Source organism: Acomys russatus, chromosome 25 (genome assembly GCF_903995435.1).
Source record: "Acomys russatus chromosome 25, mAcoRus1.1, whole genome shotgun sequence".
Classification (NCBI taxonomy): Eukaryota; Metazoa; Chordata; class Mammalia; order Rodentia; family Muridae; genus Acomys; species Acomys russatus.
Window position 1 is genome coordinate 33270018 of NC_067161.1, and position 13914 is coordinate 33283931.

At 55.1% G+C, this 13914-nt stretch overlaps 1 protein-coding gene across 7 annotated transcripts in view; it reads right to left on the minus strand.

Moving 5' to 3' along the window:
* Tcf7 (transcription factor 7) overlaps nucleotides 1-12727 on the minus strand; it is a 29419-nt gene extending 16692 nt beyond the window's left edge. For 5 of the 7 annotated variants that reach the window (XM_051167441.1, XM_051167439.1, XM_051167440.1 and 2 more), the window contains exons 1-3: nucleotides 12473-12727; nucleotides 12252-12318; nucleotides 11660-11784 (exon numbers count right to left, since the gene is read on the minus strand). In XM_051167441.1, coding sequence (XP_051023398.1) covers nucleotides 11660-11784; nucleotides 12252-12318; nucleotides 12473-12724 — 444 coding nt within the window. In that variant the 5' untranslated portion in view covers nucleotides 12725-12727. Of the gene's footprint in view, nucleotides 1-11659; nucleotides 11785-11935; nucleotides 12200-12251; nucleotides 12319-12472 lie in introns of those variants that run through there. The other 2 variants (XM_051167443.1, XM_051167442.1) reach the window with 2 other exon arrangements.
* Between the last annotated feature and the right edge of the window lie 1187 nt (nucleotides 12728-13914).

Below are 13914 nucleotides of genomic sequence, written 5' to 3' on the forward strand. Positions count from 1 at the left end.
CAGGCAAATAAATCTCAGCTGGTTGTTTGTGAGACAAGGTCTTGACTCTGGAGCTCAGTAGTAGCTAGAAGGTGGAAGAGAAGAGACTTGGAGACAGACAACATGCTCAGACAACATGCATTTCTGCCCCAATTCAATGCATGAAGGGCAGCACAGGGGCCTCCAAGTTACCTGGACTGCATAGACTACCTTGAGAAGACAGTTTTGCCTGGAGGCCACACTAGGATGCTCATTCTGGCCTGATCCTCCAAGTTACTTTAGCTTAAGGCCTGAGAGCTCTGTGTAGACTCAGTCCAGCCATTCACCCACAAGGTCACAGGACAAGATGCAGAAAGGAGCCGCTAAAGGCAGACTCTCAGCCCCAGAGTGCTCCCACAACCCCTACACCCAGTATAAGCCACAGGGTCCTGAGATGAAGCCACTAAAGAAGCTGAGTTAGGGGGCTTGTGTAAATGGCACCACTGCACACCTGTAGGAACCGTGCTCCTACACAGTGCAGGGAACACCAAACTCCCATGGGCAAGGAAGGAGACACTTGGGAGAGCCAAAAATATCCAGCTGTCTGTACTATCAATGCTACCTACAGAGCAACAGGGCGTTATGGGGGAGCTGGGTTCAAATCCCTCCTCCAACACTTACAGGGGCAAGTCTTTTGGCATCCACACTTTGCCATCTATAAAATGCCCATGAGCTGGTGTCAAGGCCTAGGTGAGTTCTTATTTGTGTTTGCTAATATTCTTTTGGTACTTAAGATCAAAAGGAGGCGGGGGGGGTGGGTGGAACAAAGCAACCTCTGTCCCTAGACAAAGGCTTTTCAGGAACGCCAGCTCTGTGCCAAGTTGGGACTGCAAGCCCTCAGAGTCTTTTGGACCACTGCCTGGGCACCATCAGGCCAGGCTTCTCAGCTCCTCTCTGGCCTGCAGTGACCACAAGGGGCAGTTCAAAACCATTGTCCTCAAAGTGTCCCCATGAGGCTGGCAAAGGCTCTGGCTCCCAAGAAGCTTGTCTGTAGGTGCCATACCCAGGCCTTGAGGTTCCCTCCATCTCCTTAGCCCAGCTTTCCCCCAGGATTCTTCAGCCCAACCCTAGACATCCCAGACGGGGGTACCTTGGCCCGAGAGGCCTAGCAGCAGGCTTTGGACTAAGTGAGGACCGAGCTGGCAAAGAAAACTCCACAACAGACAATTTCTAACCTCGTCTGCCACACACCAAACCTGACTCCAGGTCATTTACAAACTGTTTTTCCCTGGGGAGGAAAAGCCCTGGAGTCTTGTCCCTCAACCAAGAAACGCAGCCTTCTTCACGCTGAGAGGACTAACCTTGCCAGATGTGCAAGGAGAGGGCCAGCCCCGGCCAGAGTTAAGAGGGGCAGGGAGAGCCCAAGTCTCTTCTTGGGGCCAGAGGAAAACCACACAGCTCCACAGCCTGCACTTACTGTCCCTCCCATTCTAGAGCAAAAGGAGACAAGCAGTGAGGAACATGGACAGCAGGGAGAGAGCCATGTCCAAATCCTGACCACCAGGTACCTCTCTGAGCCTCAGTTTCCCCACCTGCAGAATGATGGCAATAACAGATCATGCTGTGTGTGTATGTGTGTTTATGTGTATGTGTGTTTATGTATATGTGCCCGTGCATGTGTAGGAATGTGCGTATAAAAGTGTGCGGGTACATGGCAACCAGAGGTCAAAGATTTTTCTCATGGTCTATTTTCTGAGACAGAGGTCTCTTCTCAATAAAGTCAGAGTTTCCCAGTGTGGCTGGCTAGCTAGAGAGCTTCTGGGTCAGCCTGTGCCTGCCTCCCTAGCACTGGGATTACAAATGTTCACTACCAGCCAGCCCTGCAGGGGTGCTGGGGAGCTGAGCCCAGGTCTGTCTGTTTAATATAGCCACCACTCTAACAAATGACCTCCCCTCCTAAAAAAAAAAAAAGGCCAAAACAGGCCCTTGAACTTACCATATAGTTCAGGATGACCCTCAATGTCTGCTCCTCCTGCCTAGGATCATAGGTGTCTACCCCTACATCCAGTTTATGTGGTGCTAGGAGCTGATATGCCAGGCAAGCACTTGGAACCTACGGGATTTTTTTTCTCTAGCATGAAGGAAGATACATCTAGATATACGGCGTGTTCTGCTTTCTGAGCACCTGCTGAGGGCCAGCCCCTGAGTGGGGCACAGAGCACCCAGTACTAGAAGACTCTCCTCCTAGCTGCTTGTTTCACCTGACATGGCCACCAACCGTCTGGTCTCGGGTCTCGCTGCTTCCTCTGTTCCTTCTGTCCCCACCCATAGAGCGGCCACCACAGGAGGGCAGCTCCTGGGGCCGCATGCTGTTTCAAAGCCCACCATCACGCTCTGGGGTGGCTGCCGCAATCGGCACACCCCAAGTGTCCAGCCATGCCTGGCAAAGACCCTACTGCTCCCCACAGGCTGCCTCGAAGCAGCAGAGGCCCACCCACCCTCTGCCCGCCTGGCCACCAGGCAGCCACAGAGCCATCTGATCTGAGTGAAACTTCAAACTTAATGACTTTTGTGCTGGTTATTTAAAACGCAATGTAATTTTCTTAAACACCCTATTATTTCCTTTGATAGCTACAAAGCTTCCCCCAATCCCATAAGCATGTTTATTTTTAGAGAAAAGAGTGGTTTGCAGTTGGTCACAGAGACCATAGGGAGACAGAACCCACAGAAGGCAGGGTGAGGAGTCAGTGCTGGCAGCCGGGAGGCCCTCCTGCTTCTGGCTTTCCACCCCACCCATCAGCCAGGCCCACCCTTCCCTCCCCAGCCTCAGCCAGCGACCCTCCTGTCCCACACTTGAGAGTGACCAGATGATCAATGTTAGGCCAGGCCTCGGTGCCCTTGACGGTTTCACTTGATGCTCATGGAGCCTCCCACGGATTCCAGGCAAGAACAGGCCTAGGGAAGGGTCCGCATCACACCCCGAAGCATCTCTGTCCTGTTCCAGACAGTCTGCCCCAGGTGAGGCCTTGGGCCTGAAGCCTTGGCCAGTAGAGTAAGAGCCCTGTCTGGATAGAGCAGCCTCAGGCAATGGCTGCCCACACTGGGTGGGTTATGTGCAGCCCTGCCATTCAGGGCTGCTGGGCAGGGGAGGCGGCATGGAGGAGGGTTGGTGTGTAGAGGTCAGCTGAGCCCCCCCATACCACCCCGCCCCCCCAGTGCGGGCGTCCTCTGGGAGCAGCTATTTTTAGGTCTGAGGCTTTCTTTCATGTGGCTGAATGATGGGGGTTTACAAAGCATCAGTAATGCGTTTCAGATGGCGGCCCAGCGGGCCGGGAGGCTGGGCCCCTGACACCAGAAGCAGACAGTCAGGGTTACTCAGTGTCTCCATCCTGGGCTCCCATCACCTGTCCTTCCTGAGCCACGAACCTAATGGTGAGGCCGATCCTTGCAATGAGCAGCAAATCCCACTCAAGGCCCACCCTATCAGCAGGCCTTTCCAGTTTACATGTATCTGGACCTTAAGAATCCTGCTGGGGCCAGGATTCCCACCCACTGAGGAGAGGACGCTGGGACCCAGAGAGGCCCCGGCCACCACAGGAAAACCAGCTTGAAGGGAGTGACCCACCACCATTGGCCCCCAGGCCTGCTCAGGTTTAGCAGGGCTTGGGCAGCGCTAACCATGCACATCCTGCGCCAACACACCATTGTTCCCTGAGGCCTGGACCTGCCCACCCAGGGCTAGAGTCTCTGCTATACAAACGTCATCTGGAAGCAGACAGTGTGGGGCCTAGACAGCTCCCTTGTCCTTGGAGAGGGAGGAGGCTGTTTTAATGGGGGCTGAGGGGCTGAGGAGGAAGCGTATTTATTTGACAGCGTGTCTGCTTCCTCTGATCTCCAGGGAGTTCTGGCTATAGAGTCAGGGCCTCGAGGGAAGGCTGTGTCACCGGTTGGCTCCAGCTCTGAGGCAGAATCTGGGTGCAGTCCAGGGAGGCAGTCTCCATGGGTGGGACAGGCCACAAGAGCAGCCTCCTGGCAGGAGAGACGTAAGCTCACACCCTTCCCAGCTCTACTGAGGCAAAGGCCCCCAGCAAGTGACAGACGTCCTCCATCCCAAGGGCCCGTGCCAAGAGAAGCTCTGTGTACCAAATGGGCCAGTGGCAGTAGATAGGACAGAATCTCTAACAAGAACAGACCCTATTAAGCTTTGGTGGCAAAAGCTCTGATCCCAACTGTTCAGGAGGCTGAGACGAGAAGAACATAAGAGCTGTAAGTGCTGCAGAATGGGCTCAAGGCCAGCTTAGGAAAAGCAGCAGACCTTCCCTCAAAAAGTACAAGCAGGGGATGGAGAGATGGGTCAGTGGTTAGGAGCACTGTCTGCTCTTCCAAAGGTCCTGGGTTCAATTCCCAGCACCCACATGGCAGCTCACAACTGTCTGGAACTCCAAGATCTGACACTCTCACACAAACATACATGCAGGCAAAATACCAATGCATATAAAATAAAAATAAAAATAAAATACAAACAGGAGGGCTGGAAAAGATGGCGCAGTGGTTAAGAGCACTGACTGCTTTTCCACTGTACTACACCCAGAGGAGTGCCTAGAGATATAGCTCAGTGGCAGAGGGGTTCTGTTTCAATCCCCAGGACCACCAAAACCAAACACACAAACGAGAAAACAGATGAGCCAGCCTGGGCTAAAGAGAGCTTTCCAGCCTGAGACCAACTACTCAGACCACGTCTGTTTCTTTGGAGACAGGGTCTGGTGTAGCCTAGGCTGGCGTTGAAGTTGGGGATCAACCCCAGAGCTTTATGCTTGCTGGGTAGGTTCTACCAACTGAACTACAGGCCCATCCCGGCAGTGTCTATTTAGAGTCCTTTGTTTTGTTTTGTTTTGTTTCTTAAGGTGGTTTGTTGCTGTGGGTTTTTGGTTTCTGTTTGTTTGTTTTGCTTTGCTTTTTGAGACTGGATTATTTAATCCTGGTTGTCCTAGAACTTGCGATGTAGACCAGGCCAGCCTTGAACTCTCATCAATCCATCTGCCTCAGCCTCCCAGGCCCCGAGATTAAAGGCATGCACCTCAGTGCCTAGAGGAGGCAGTGGAGAATGTTCTGGGTTCTGGGGACCTCCTTAGGTCCCTGGGACCTCAGAGCCTTGCTACATGGAACTCTGATTAGAGGTCCTCCTCCACCTTGACTGGATCACCAATGGGCTGAATGACAGCAAGGCCCACCTGGGAGGCTCTCTGGACTTACACTGGCCAACCCCCCCCACTCCTCACAAGCCCAGAGCCCACCCCCCTACGGTCTGCTCACATTCCTCCAAGCACCCTGCCACTCCCAGTGTCCACCCTGTCCCAGCTGCCAGCTCTGCCTGCCGTGGCCCTCCGCCTCCATGTCCAACCCAAACCATCTGTGGTGGGCACCGCCCTGCCCTGCCAGGGCTGCCAACCCGCTATATGTGCCCACTCACTGCTCCCAGGCTCAGGAACCAGTGAGGCCTGGGCCCCAAGGTAAGATGCCAGACCCTTTCTGGCAGCCCTTTTCTAGCCTCACCTCACATTCCTAGAGGACCCTGGGGTTGGGCCTGTCCAGGTGACGGGAAACAAGCCCATCTGGGCCTCTCTGCTCAACCGTGCCCCACCCGGGCCTTCCTCCCACTCTCTCCCACAGAGGCTTCTCTCAGGAAGCCTCACCAGCTGCCCCCGCAGCCTCTTTCACTCTTGTGTTTTTTATCCAGCTGAGCAGAACCTCAGAGCTGAGTTGAGGCTCTCTCTCCGGGAGCAGCTCTTTCTTTGTCTCTCCACGGACTGAGCTCTGGTGGGCAGTGGCATAACTTCCCATGCACGTGACTCAAAAATAGAGTATGGAACCACGGTTCTAGCAGGCATTGCTACTTGGGGATGACGGCTGCCTGGAGGACCCCAGTCCTGCCTGAGGTATAGAGGGCCACAAGCTGCCCTGACCCAGTCCCAGGCCTCCAGGGTAGTGTCCACTCAACTGTAGACCTCACATATCACGTCTTCTTCCCCCCAAGAGAGCAGAGCCCTCACGTCCTTGCTTTCAGAGGGTGGCAGGTAACTTGAAGTGACAAATCTAGTAGCAGAGGACGACCTTCCAACTAAATGCTTTTCCACTTTGTGCTAAGATAAGATCCTCCCCACCTGCAGAAGGGTGTCCCTCAAGAATCTGGGCACGGAACAGCTGGGGGATGGCGATGCTTCTGTGACCTGATCAAACACCTGTTTCCTCCAACAGAGCTTTGTTTGTACACAGAGGCAGGAAACACCAGTCACAAGGTGTGAAGGGGTGTGACTCTAAGGCTCTGGGACCACAGCTGACCTGAGCAGGCACAGACGGGCTGTTAGCTGCTCCCCACTCCACCCAGGCTCTGGGCCCACCCTGACCCAATCTAACCTCAGCAATAGGACTTTAAACTGGCAACCCTAGAATGCTTAACAGTTCTACTCAACCCTGCTGCTTTTGGAGGGAGGGGGTGTTGTAGTCTCTACAGAGCACACACACTGCTCCCTGCCAACCCCACGCCCTCCTGTGACTGCATGCAAACCCAAACCAGAGTAACCGCAGAGCCAGGCAGAGCTGAGGCAGAACACTGGGTCCTGGTGGTCCTAGCAACCTTTGTGCTGGCCTCTGAGCCTTGAGGACAGTCTCTCCGCCCTAGTGAGCTAGCTCAGCCTGTCTTTCCAAAGGAGTCAAAAGACCTCTCTGGCTCTGGGCAGGGCAGAACTTAAAAGTCCAGCTCTAAGCTGGGCTCTGACCCTGACAAGGCGGTGAGGTGCACAACACGCACAGAGATTGCCAGCTTGAGGACAGGAGAGGCAGCAGATAGTCCAAAGGCTACACTAATCCTTTACAGCCCTCTCAGACTTCAAAGAAATGCACTCCAAGGGAACTTCAGGTCCCACTGCCCACCCACTGTGTGCAGAATAACAGAGACAAAGTATCACTTCAGTCCAGGCTGGGCTCAAGCTTTGTACCAGCCTGGGACCAGTCACAGGCTTGAAACCTACAGGGAGGGACCTGGGGCCGTACTACTTCCTGGTCCCAGAATTGCTCTGGATGCTCTCTACTCCAGGAAAACCATCCAAATGATCAGCAAGGTAAAGAACTAGAAGCAGATATGTGGGCACTGCCTGGGCTGCACAGAGCCCCTCAAACCAAAGCACCCCCAGGGCAGCGCAGGTTTCAGGTAGGAGCCCAGCAGCCCCAGCCCTGTATCTGCAGGGTCTACAATCAGACTTCTCTGGCCCAAAGTAGAAGCACAGCCTTGTGGATGGGAAGCCATGTAAAAGACCCACGAGCCACCCCTGGGCCCAGGAGAGCCAAGACCAACCATGGCCAATGGCTTCTTCCCTCAACTGCCCTGGCAGCTCTCTGGCAAAGCTGCAAATCCTCACTCTACTTCTAGAAGGGTGCCTGCTAGTCCACTGTTCAGTTGGGAAACCAGGAAGGGCACGGAAATGGACAACCGTGCCCACTGCCTTGGTCTGACAAGCTGTCAGGGTGAGCAAGGGGCTCCTGGAGGAGACATGTGAAATCAGGCCTGAGCGAGGGCCGAGAAGGTAGTGCCCACGTGAAGAACTGGGGAACAGTATGGGCAAGCTGAGGGCACAGGTGCGAAAGCCCGAGGAGAGGGGGGGACTCTTGTAGGTGTAAGCCGGACAAGGACACGGAGCTGGCTACTGTGAGGGACGGGGAGGGGAAGATGGGGAGCCTCAGCACCCAGGCTGTGGTAGATGGCTTTAGACTTTCCTTCAAGGGCAATGGAAGCCCTAGGTGGTTGTATGAGGCAGGAGATGTGATCTGAGCCAAGTTCCTAAGGAGCCCCTTTCACTGCTGTGTGATTGTGGGAGGGAGAGGGAAGCAAGGGGGCCATGGAGGAGGCATCTGTAAGACAGCAAACCTGTGGCTACTGGGTGGGTGGCATGACAAAGTAAAGAATAGGAGGGTCTGGGATGTATCTGATCCACACTGCTGTCTAGGGGGAGGCCACGGTGCACGCTGGGCCCTTCTTTGTCTTCCTCTGTTGAACAACGAGCCGCTCACAGGAATCCCTCACAGCCCATGCTGGGGCTAGCCCTGCCTAGCACACCCATAGCTGGGCCTTCCCAGGGATAACCCTGCTTATGGTCATGTGGCATCCTTGTGCCACACTCTAACCACCCCCTCCACAAGCCTCACTGTGCTCTAGACTGGTACCCTACCACCATGAGGGCTTGCAGCAAACCCTCTCTGTGGGGAAGGCTGATACTCACCCATTTCCAACAGGGAACCCACAAGGCTTCCTTGTTGGCTCCCTCAAGTCCTGTTTAACCCCTAACTCTGCTCCCTCAAGGGTTCACTGCGTGGCTTTCAGGAGCACAGAGGGGAACCCAATCGCCAGGGGCCCACCCATGAGTCCCTCTCCAAACTGGAACAGCTGTTAGGCCCACAGAGAACTGTGGGGACTAGGGACAGGGAAATGTGGCCTCTGCCATGGCCTCAACTTAAAAAAAAAAAAGGTCAAGACATAACACTCATACCATGAAATACTTGAAAGGGTCCATCTGTGGTTTTTAGTAGCTAGGCGAGGCTATACAACATTCTACAACGTAATTCATCACCCGCCAAAAGAAGCGCACACAGCCACTAGCGGTCACCCCCTATTCTCAACTATCTGCAACCACTAAGCTGTCCTGTCTATCTGTCTGTCTGGATGATTTAACATTCATCCAAAACAGAAACAAACAAACAAAAGGCTCTTAAGCCTCACGTCATAAGTTCCAGCAAGAACTCATAGGAGGGGCCAAAGACTCATGCTAGCTCTGTCGTGCTTGGGATAGCACTGTTATGCAAAGCCACTAGTCTGAGTCTCCCTAAACAATAATACCTTACTCATGCGGTCCACCTCCCCAGAACCCAGCCTAAAAAAACCGCCCGCTCCTCTCCTTCCCAACCTCACGCTATTCTCAGTCTCAAATCAGAGGAAACAAGATTAAAACAAAACAAAACAAAAACAAAAAAAGACAAGCAGGGACCTGCCGCAAAGCATGATGGGACAACCTGAGTTGGATCCCTGGGACACACATGATGGAAGCAGGGAAACAACTCCCCCAAGCTGTTCTCTGACACTGCCTGCTCCCCGCCACCACATGCAGCAACATCCATGAGTGCACACACATACGCGAATGCAAAAACAAAGACCTCACATGCCCATGGCGATTGGTTTAGGCCACTAACTGTCTACAAGCCTATAGGAGACATCCCACCACCACCAGCTGAGGGGCCTACTTTGGCAAGTTTCTCATTCCCAGAGTAGGTGTAAAAGAAACCAAATGCCAAAAAAACTCTACTTGGGCAGGGGGTAGAGTCTGTGGTCCATGGCAGTTGGCGGTGAGTTAGGCATTTTGCTCATTACTCTGGGTAAGGCTGGAGCTGGCCTGTTCAGATGTCTCCGATGTGGTAGCCAGGCAGGCATCCCATGTACCCATGGACAGAGAAGAAGGTCCCTGCAGCAGACTGTTCCTGGTAGCTAGGGAGGTCTACCCATTGGTCTTGGGCATCTCAGCATAACTACTGACCTCCTGTATGCCCTCAGGAAAGGCTGGGCAGAGAGAGGAGGACTATATCCACTGCCAGCCAGTCAGCAGGGCATGAGCGGCACATTGTCTGCCTTCCTACAGAGGAGTGTGGGAAAGGATCAGCTTTGGCAAAAGACTCCCTGCCCCTAGGGTCCTTGCAAGGCACTCCTTACCTGTTAAGAGAATAAGGGCGTCCTTCCCAGTGCCACACACATGAGCCTTGAAGTCAGGTGACAAATGTGCTCCCAAAACATGGGATGATCAACTTTGCTTTGTAAAACCAAACTATACTTGAAACACCCACACAGTTCCTCATGGGTTGCAAGCTACTTTTACTTGTTTGACTTTTATTTGTTGTATGTTCTATCAGGTTTGCTAAAGAGACTCTCTCGGGCCAGGAAGATCTACATTCCTGTGCATCTATGTCCCTAGCCCAGTGTCCCTCCAACACAAGCTCTGCTTTGTCTTTGTTTCTAGCTCGGCACAGGAGCTGATGCCACGGCCAGGGAAGTCAGGATGAGTTACTTTCCCCTCCCATATCATAAGGCAGTGGTGAGGCTGAGAAAGAGGGCAGGGCACAGTAGCACATAGCTATCTACCTGTTGAAGCTTGGCTCCAAAGGAAAATACTCACAGCTCTAAGGCAGCCGAATGGTACCGGTGCTCACTGTGGGAATCCACCCCCAAACCACTCTGCCCTCTCCCTGTGCGCAGCCCTGAAAGTCCGTCCTGCCAGCAAGGTTCTGGGGGCTTTTGGCTAGTCACAGTTGCCACAGTGAGCCTAGACCCAGCCCAAACAATGTCTGCCAGTGATTTCAAAGCAGTGGGTTATGCCAATTGGCCCCCAGGTCAACAGCTTTATACCCATTAGGGGATTTTAAAAGGTTATCTTTGTTAAGCATTGCTTGTACAGGGCACAAGTCTCTATCTAGGGCCAGCGGCATTGGCAGGTGGTAGTGTCGGGAACCAGCCAGCTCTTCACATGCAAGAGAAGTGCCTCAGATACCAAGCCACCTCAGGGCAGAAGACAGGCAGGCGACCACATGGTCGACATGCACAGCTTACTGGTGAACAAAAGGAGTCCGTTTCTAGACTCTACCACGTTCTCCTCTGCTAAGTGACCCAGACCCCTCCCCTCCTAACAGGGAGCCTTGGCCAAAGCCCGTTTTAGAGAACAGCCTACATCTATCTTCTCGTCTCCCCTAAAGCTTCACTAAGGAAGCTGCTCTCAGAACCGCCATTCCTATAGTCATCCACAGTCATCCGCGTGACCCTGGCCCTAGCCATCCAAACCTGGGCTCCCGAACTGCACCAGGCTTATGGCCACACCCAACAGAGCTCCATGCTTTCTGAACCCCCTACTTCCCAACGGAGGAGAGCCTGGAATCCTAGTAGGAACTTTTCAAAAGCAGCGGGTTTTGCTGCTACCCAGCTCAGAACCAGCCGTTCACATGTTACCTGCAGCTAAGGGCCAAAGGCCTGGCTCATGAGGAGTACAACCATGTCACCAAGCCTGACACCGATTCACGTAGCTGAATTCACGTAGCCCGTGGGGCACATTTAGCAAACTTTTCCTGCTGTGTGTGAGACCAGACCGGCTTGCTCAAAATCCACAGCGTGTGGCAAGGGGTCCCTAGTGAGGGCTTATGCATTGCTAGAAAGGACTTAGGAACCGGAACGTAGCTCCTGGGGCACAGCTAGGAGGCGGAAAAGATGAGGCCTTCCACCGGCTCCTCTCACACTCAGCTCCCTTGCCTCTCTGGAGAAAACTAGTTGCAAACTTTTTGCTCAGCGTGTGCACACACCATGCTAGGGAAGGGCACGGACTCGGCTCAGCGGTTTCCAGAAGACCTCCACCCACAACCCCAGTGCCACCCAACAAAGGCAACTGCTTGAGCAAGTTGGGAAGACAAAAGCCAACGGAGGGTGAAAAAGAGCAGAGCCCAGGCACTCCTCCCTCCTCCAGCGTTCCTTTCGGGTCAGACTCCGCTGGCTGTGGACCGGGTAAAGAAAGCAGCTAAGAAATGCTCATCTGGGCAGATGTCCCTTTTTGTCCAAACATCACCTGCATAGGCAAGGAGGTAGCCAGCCCATCACAGGGCCTGACTTGCTGCAGTCACTTACCAGTGGGGGTTGAGGCTGGGGGTGCTGCCCTGCTCCCGAGGCCGGCGGGTAGTGCATGAGCAGATTGAAGGCAGAGTAGACAGTCTCTTTGTACATGCCACTGGCACACTCCGGGGCCTTCAGGCCTGGAAAAACCACAGCTGGGTGAGACACCAGCCTAGCCAGCTGCTCCTAAGGGCTGGAGGCTGTCTGAGCAGAGTAAAACAAACAAACAAAAAACAGCCAAGGGGTTCCCCCCCCTCAAGTTCGTGACTTGACTTGACAGGGAATGGGTACCTACGAATGGGTGGGAATATCCGCAATGCCAAGTTTTAGGGGGAAAGACCCAGAGTCCAGGTCTCCACTTGGTGGCTGGGGCTTGACTCCTCGCACTGCCCTCCTGCCTGAGAACCTTAGCCAAGGCTTGCTCCTCAAGGCAAAGAGTTAGTCAATCACCTGGGCTGGAGAGGAGGAGGAGGAGATGGCGGGGGTCTGTTTACTCCTATAAAGGTCAGGGCACCGGAAGTGACTCCGGCTCAGCGGCGCCCGGGAAACCCGCCCCCCACTCCCCCACCCCGGGTTCTAGCGCCTTCCTGAGCCACTCAGAACTCACCGTCCTCTAGGGACTCTGGAAGTTTGTCCGGGAAAAGTCTCTGCGAAGTGTGCTCTCGCCCCAGAGCCTGCAGAACGAAGCGGAGGGGCCGTGAGGGCGGAGGGGACACGAGGGACTACAGAGATGGGACACACGAGGGCCATGGGCGCGGGGGGGGGGGGCGGGTCCGCAGGATCCCAACTCCGGAGCAGGCCCTCCGGGGAGGAAAGGGCCGGGCTCACCTCGGGCGCTCCCTCGGCCTCTCCAAGTACCCGGACGCCGGGACCCGAGACCCCGGCGCCTGCCGCAGCGCCTTCGGACTCATTCACCAGTGAGGACTTGAGCTCCGCCAGGTCCCGCTCGGGGCCCGTGGCGCTGTCGCGGTTCTTGTCGTCCTGTTCCTCGCCTTCGTCTTGGAAGGCCAGCAGCTCATCGGGCGCGCCGAGGTCGTCGCCCGCGCCCGCGCCGCCTCCGCCCGAGTCCAGCTGCGGCATGGTGCGCTGCGCCCGCCGGGGCGCCGAGCCGGCCTGGGAGGCGGCGAGCCCAGGGTGCGGAGCTCCGAGCCCGGAGCGCGGCGGGCGGAGCGCGCGCTGACTCCGCCTGAGCGGCCAGTGGGCGCGGGGCGAGGGCGCGGGGCACAGCCGCTTCGGGAGCTGGCGGGTCGGAACATCAAAGGCGCCGCGGGCAGAGTGCCGGGGGCGGAGCGGACGCCGGGGCGGGGCCTCGATGGGAGGAGCTAACGCTCCGAACCCCGCCCCTCCGCTCCCTGGAGAGTACCGGACAGGCCCACTGGGCGTGTCTTAAAGGGCTCGCTCTCCTCGAGGTATTTCCAACCCCAGCCTGAAATCCATCACTAAACTGTGGAACTTCGCTTCCTTATAAGACAACCACAACTTGCACCCAAGTTTCTCCTCCAGCTGCGGAGAGTGGCGTTCCTTAGACCCATGGGCCGTGTGTAGTGCCTTGGAAACTCCGTGTGAACAGCATCCTTTGCCTGATCTGGAGGCTGCGGGAGGATGTCCTCCCTACACACACACACACACACACACACACTCACTCACCTGTCCCTTTTACCATCCCTGCGCTGAGCAGGGACCTGATTCCAGACGGCCTGCCCATATAGACATAAGCATTCGCACCTCACAGATTTATTGACTGCCTGCCTGTGTGCAACTCAAACACCGCAAATATATGACATGGCGGCCCCGAGGCAAGGAACCACCACAGCCACTCACGTGGGTTTTCCAGCCCGCTTTGACTTTCCCAACTAAGTTCGACCCCTAGAACCTACTGTCCAGGAACTGAGACTTCTGGCGGCCACGTGGGCCTCGAGATTCGGTGTTGGGGGTTTTTGGGCAGCTACTCAATCTGGGAAGCTGCGTCCCAGAGACCATTGACCCTGACCCTAGCTAGTTAGGGCCGCATCTTCTGTGGCATCTCCTTGGCACCCAGGGCCATATCCACGCAAACCTCCAGGACATGAGTGGCCTTCACCGAGTCACACTTCTGCAAGACACTAAGCCCTTTGGATAACGATGCAGTAAACTAAAGACGCTCACACCTCCGCCCCAAGCAGGTTTCGATGTTGGAGTCAGTGTGGACCGACCTTTCCGCCTCTTTCGAGTGTAGCTGGAACAGTAGGTAATTTGTGGAGGAGGACTCTGGCCGCCTCTCTAACTCCGGG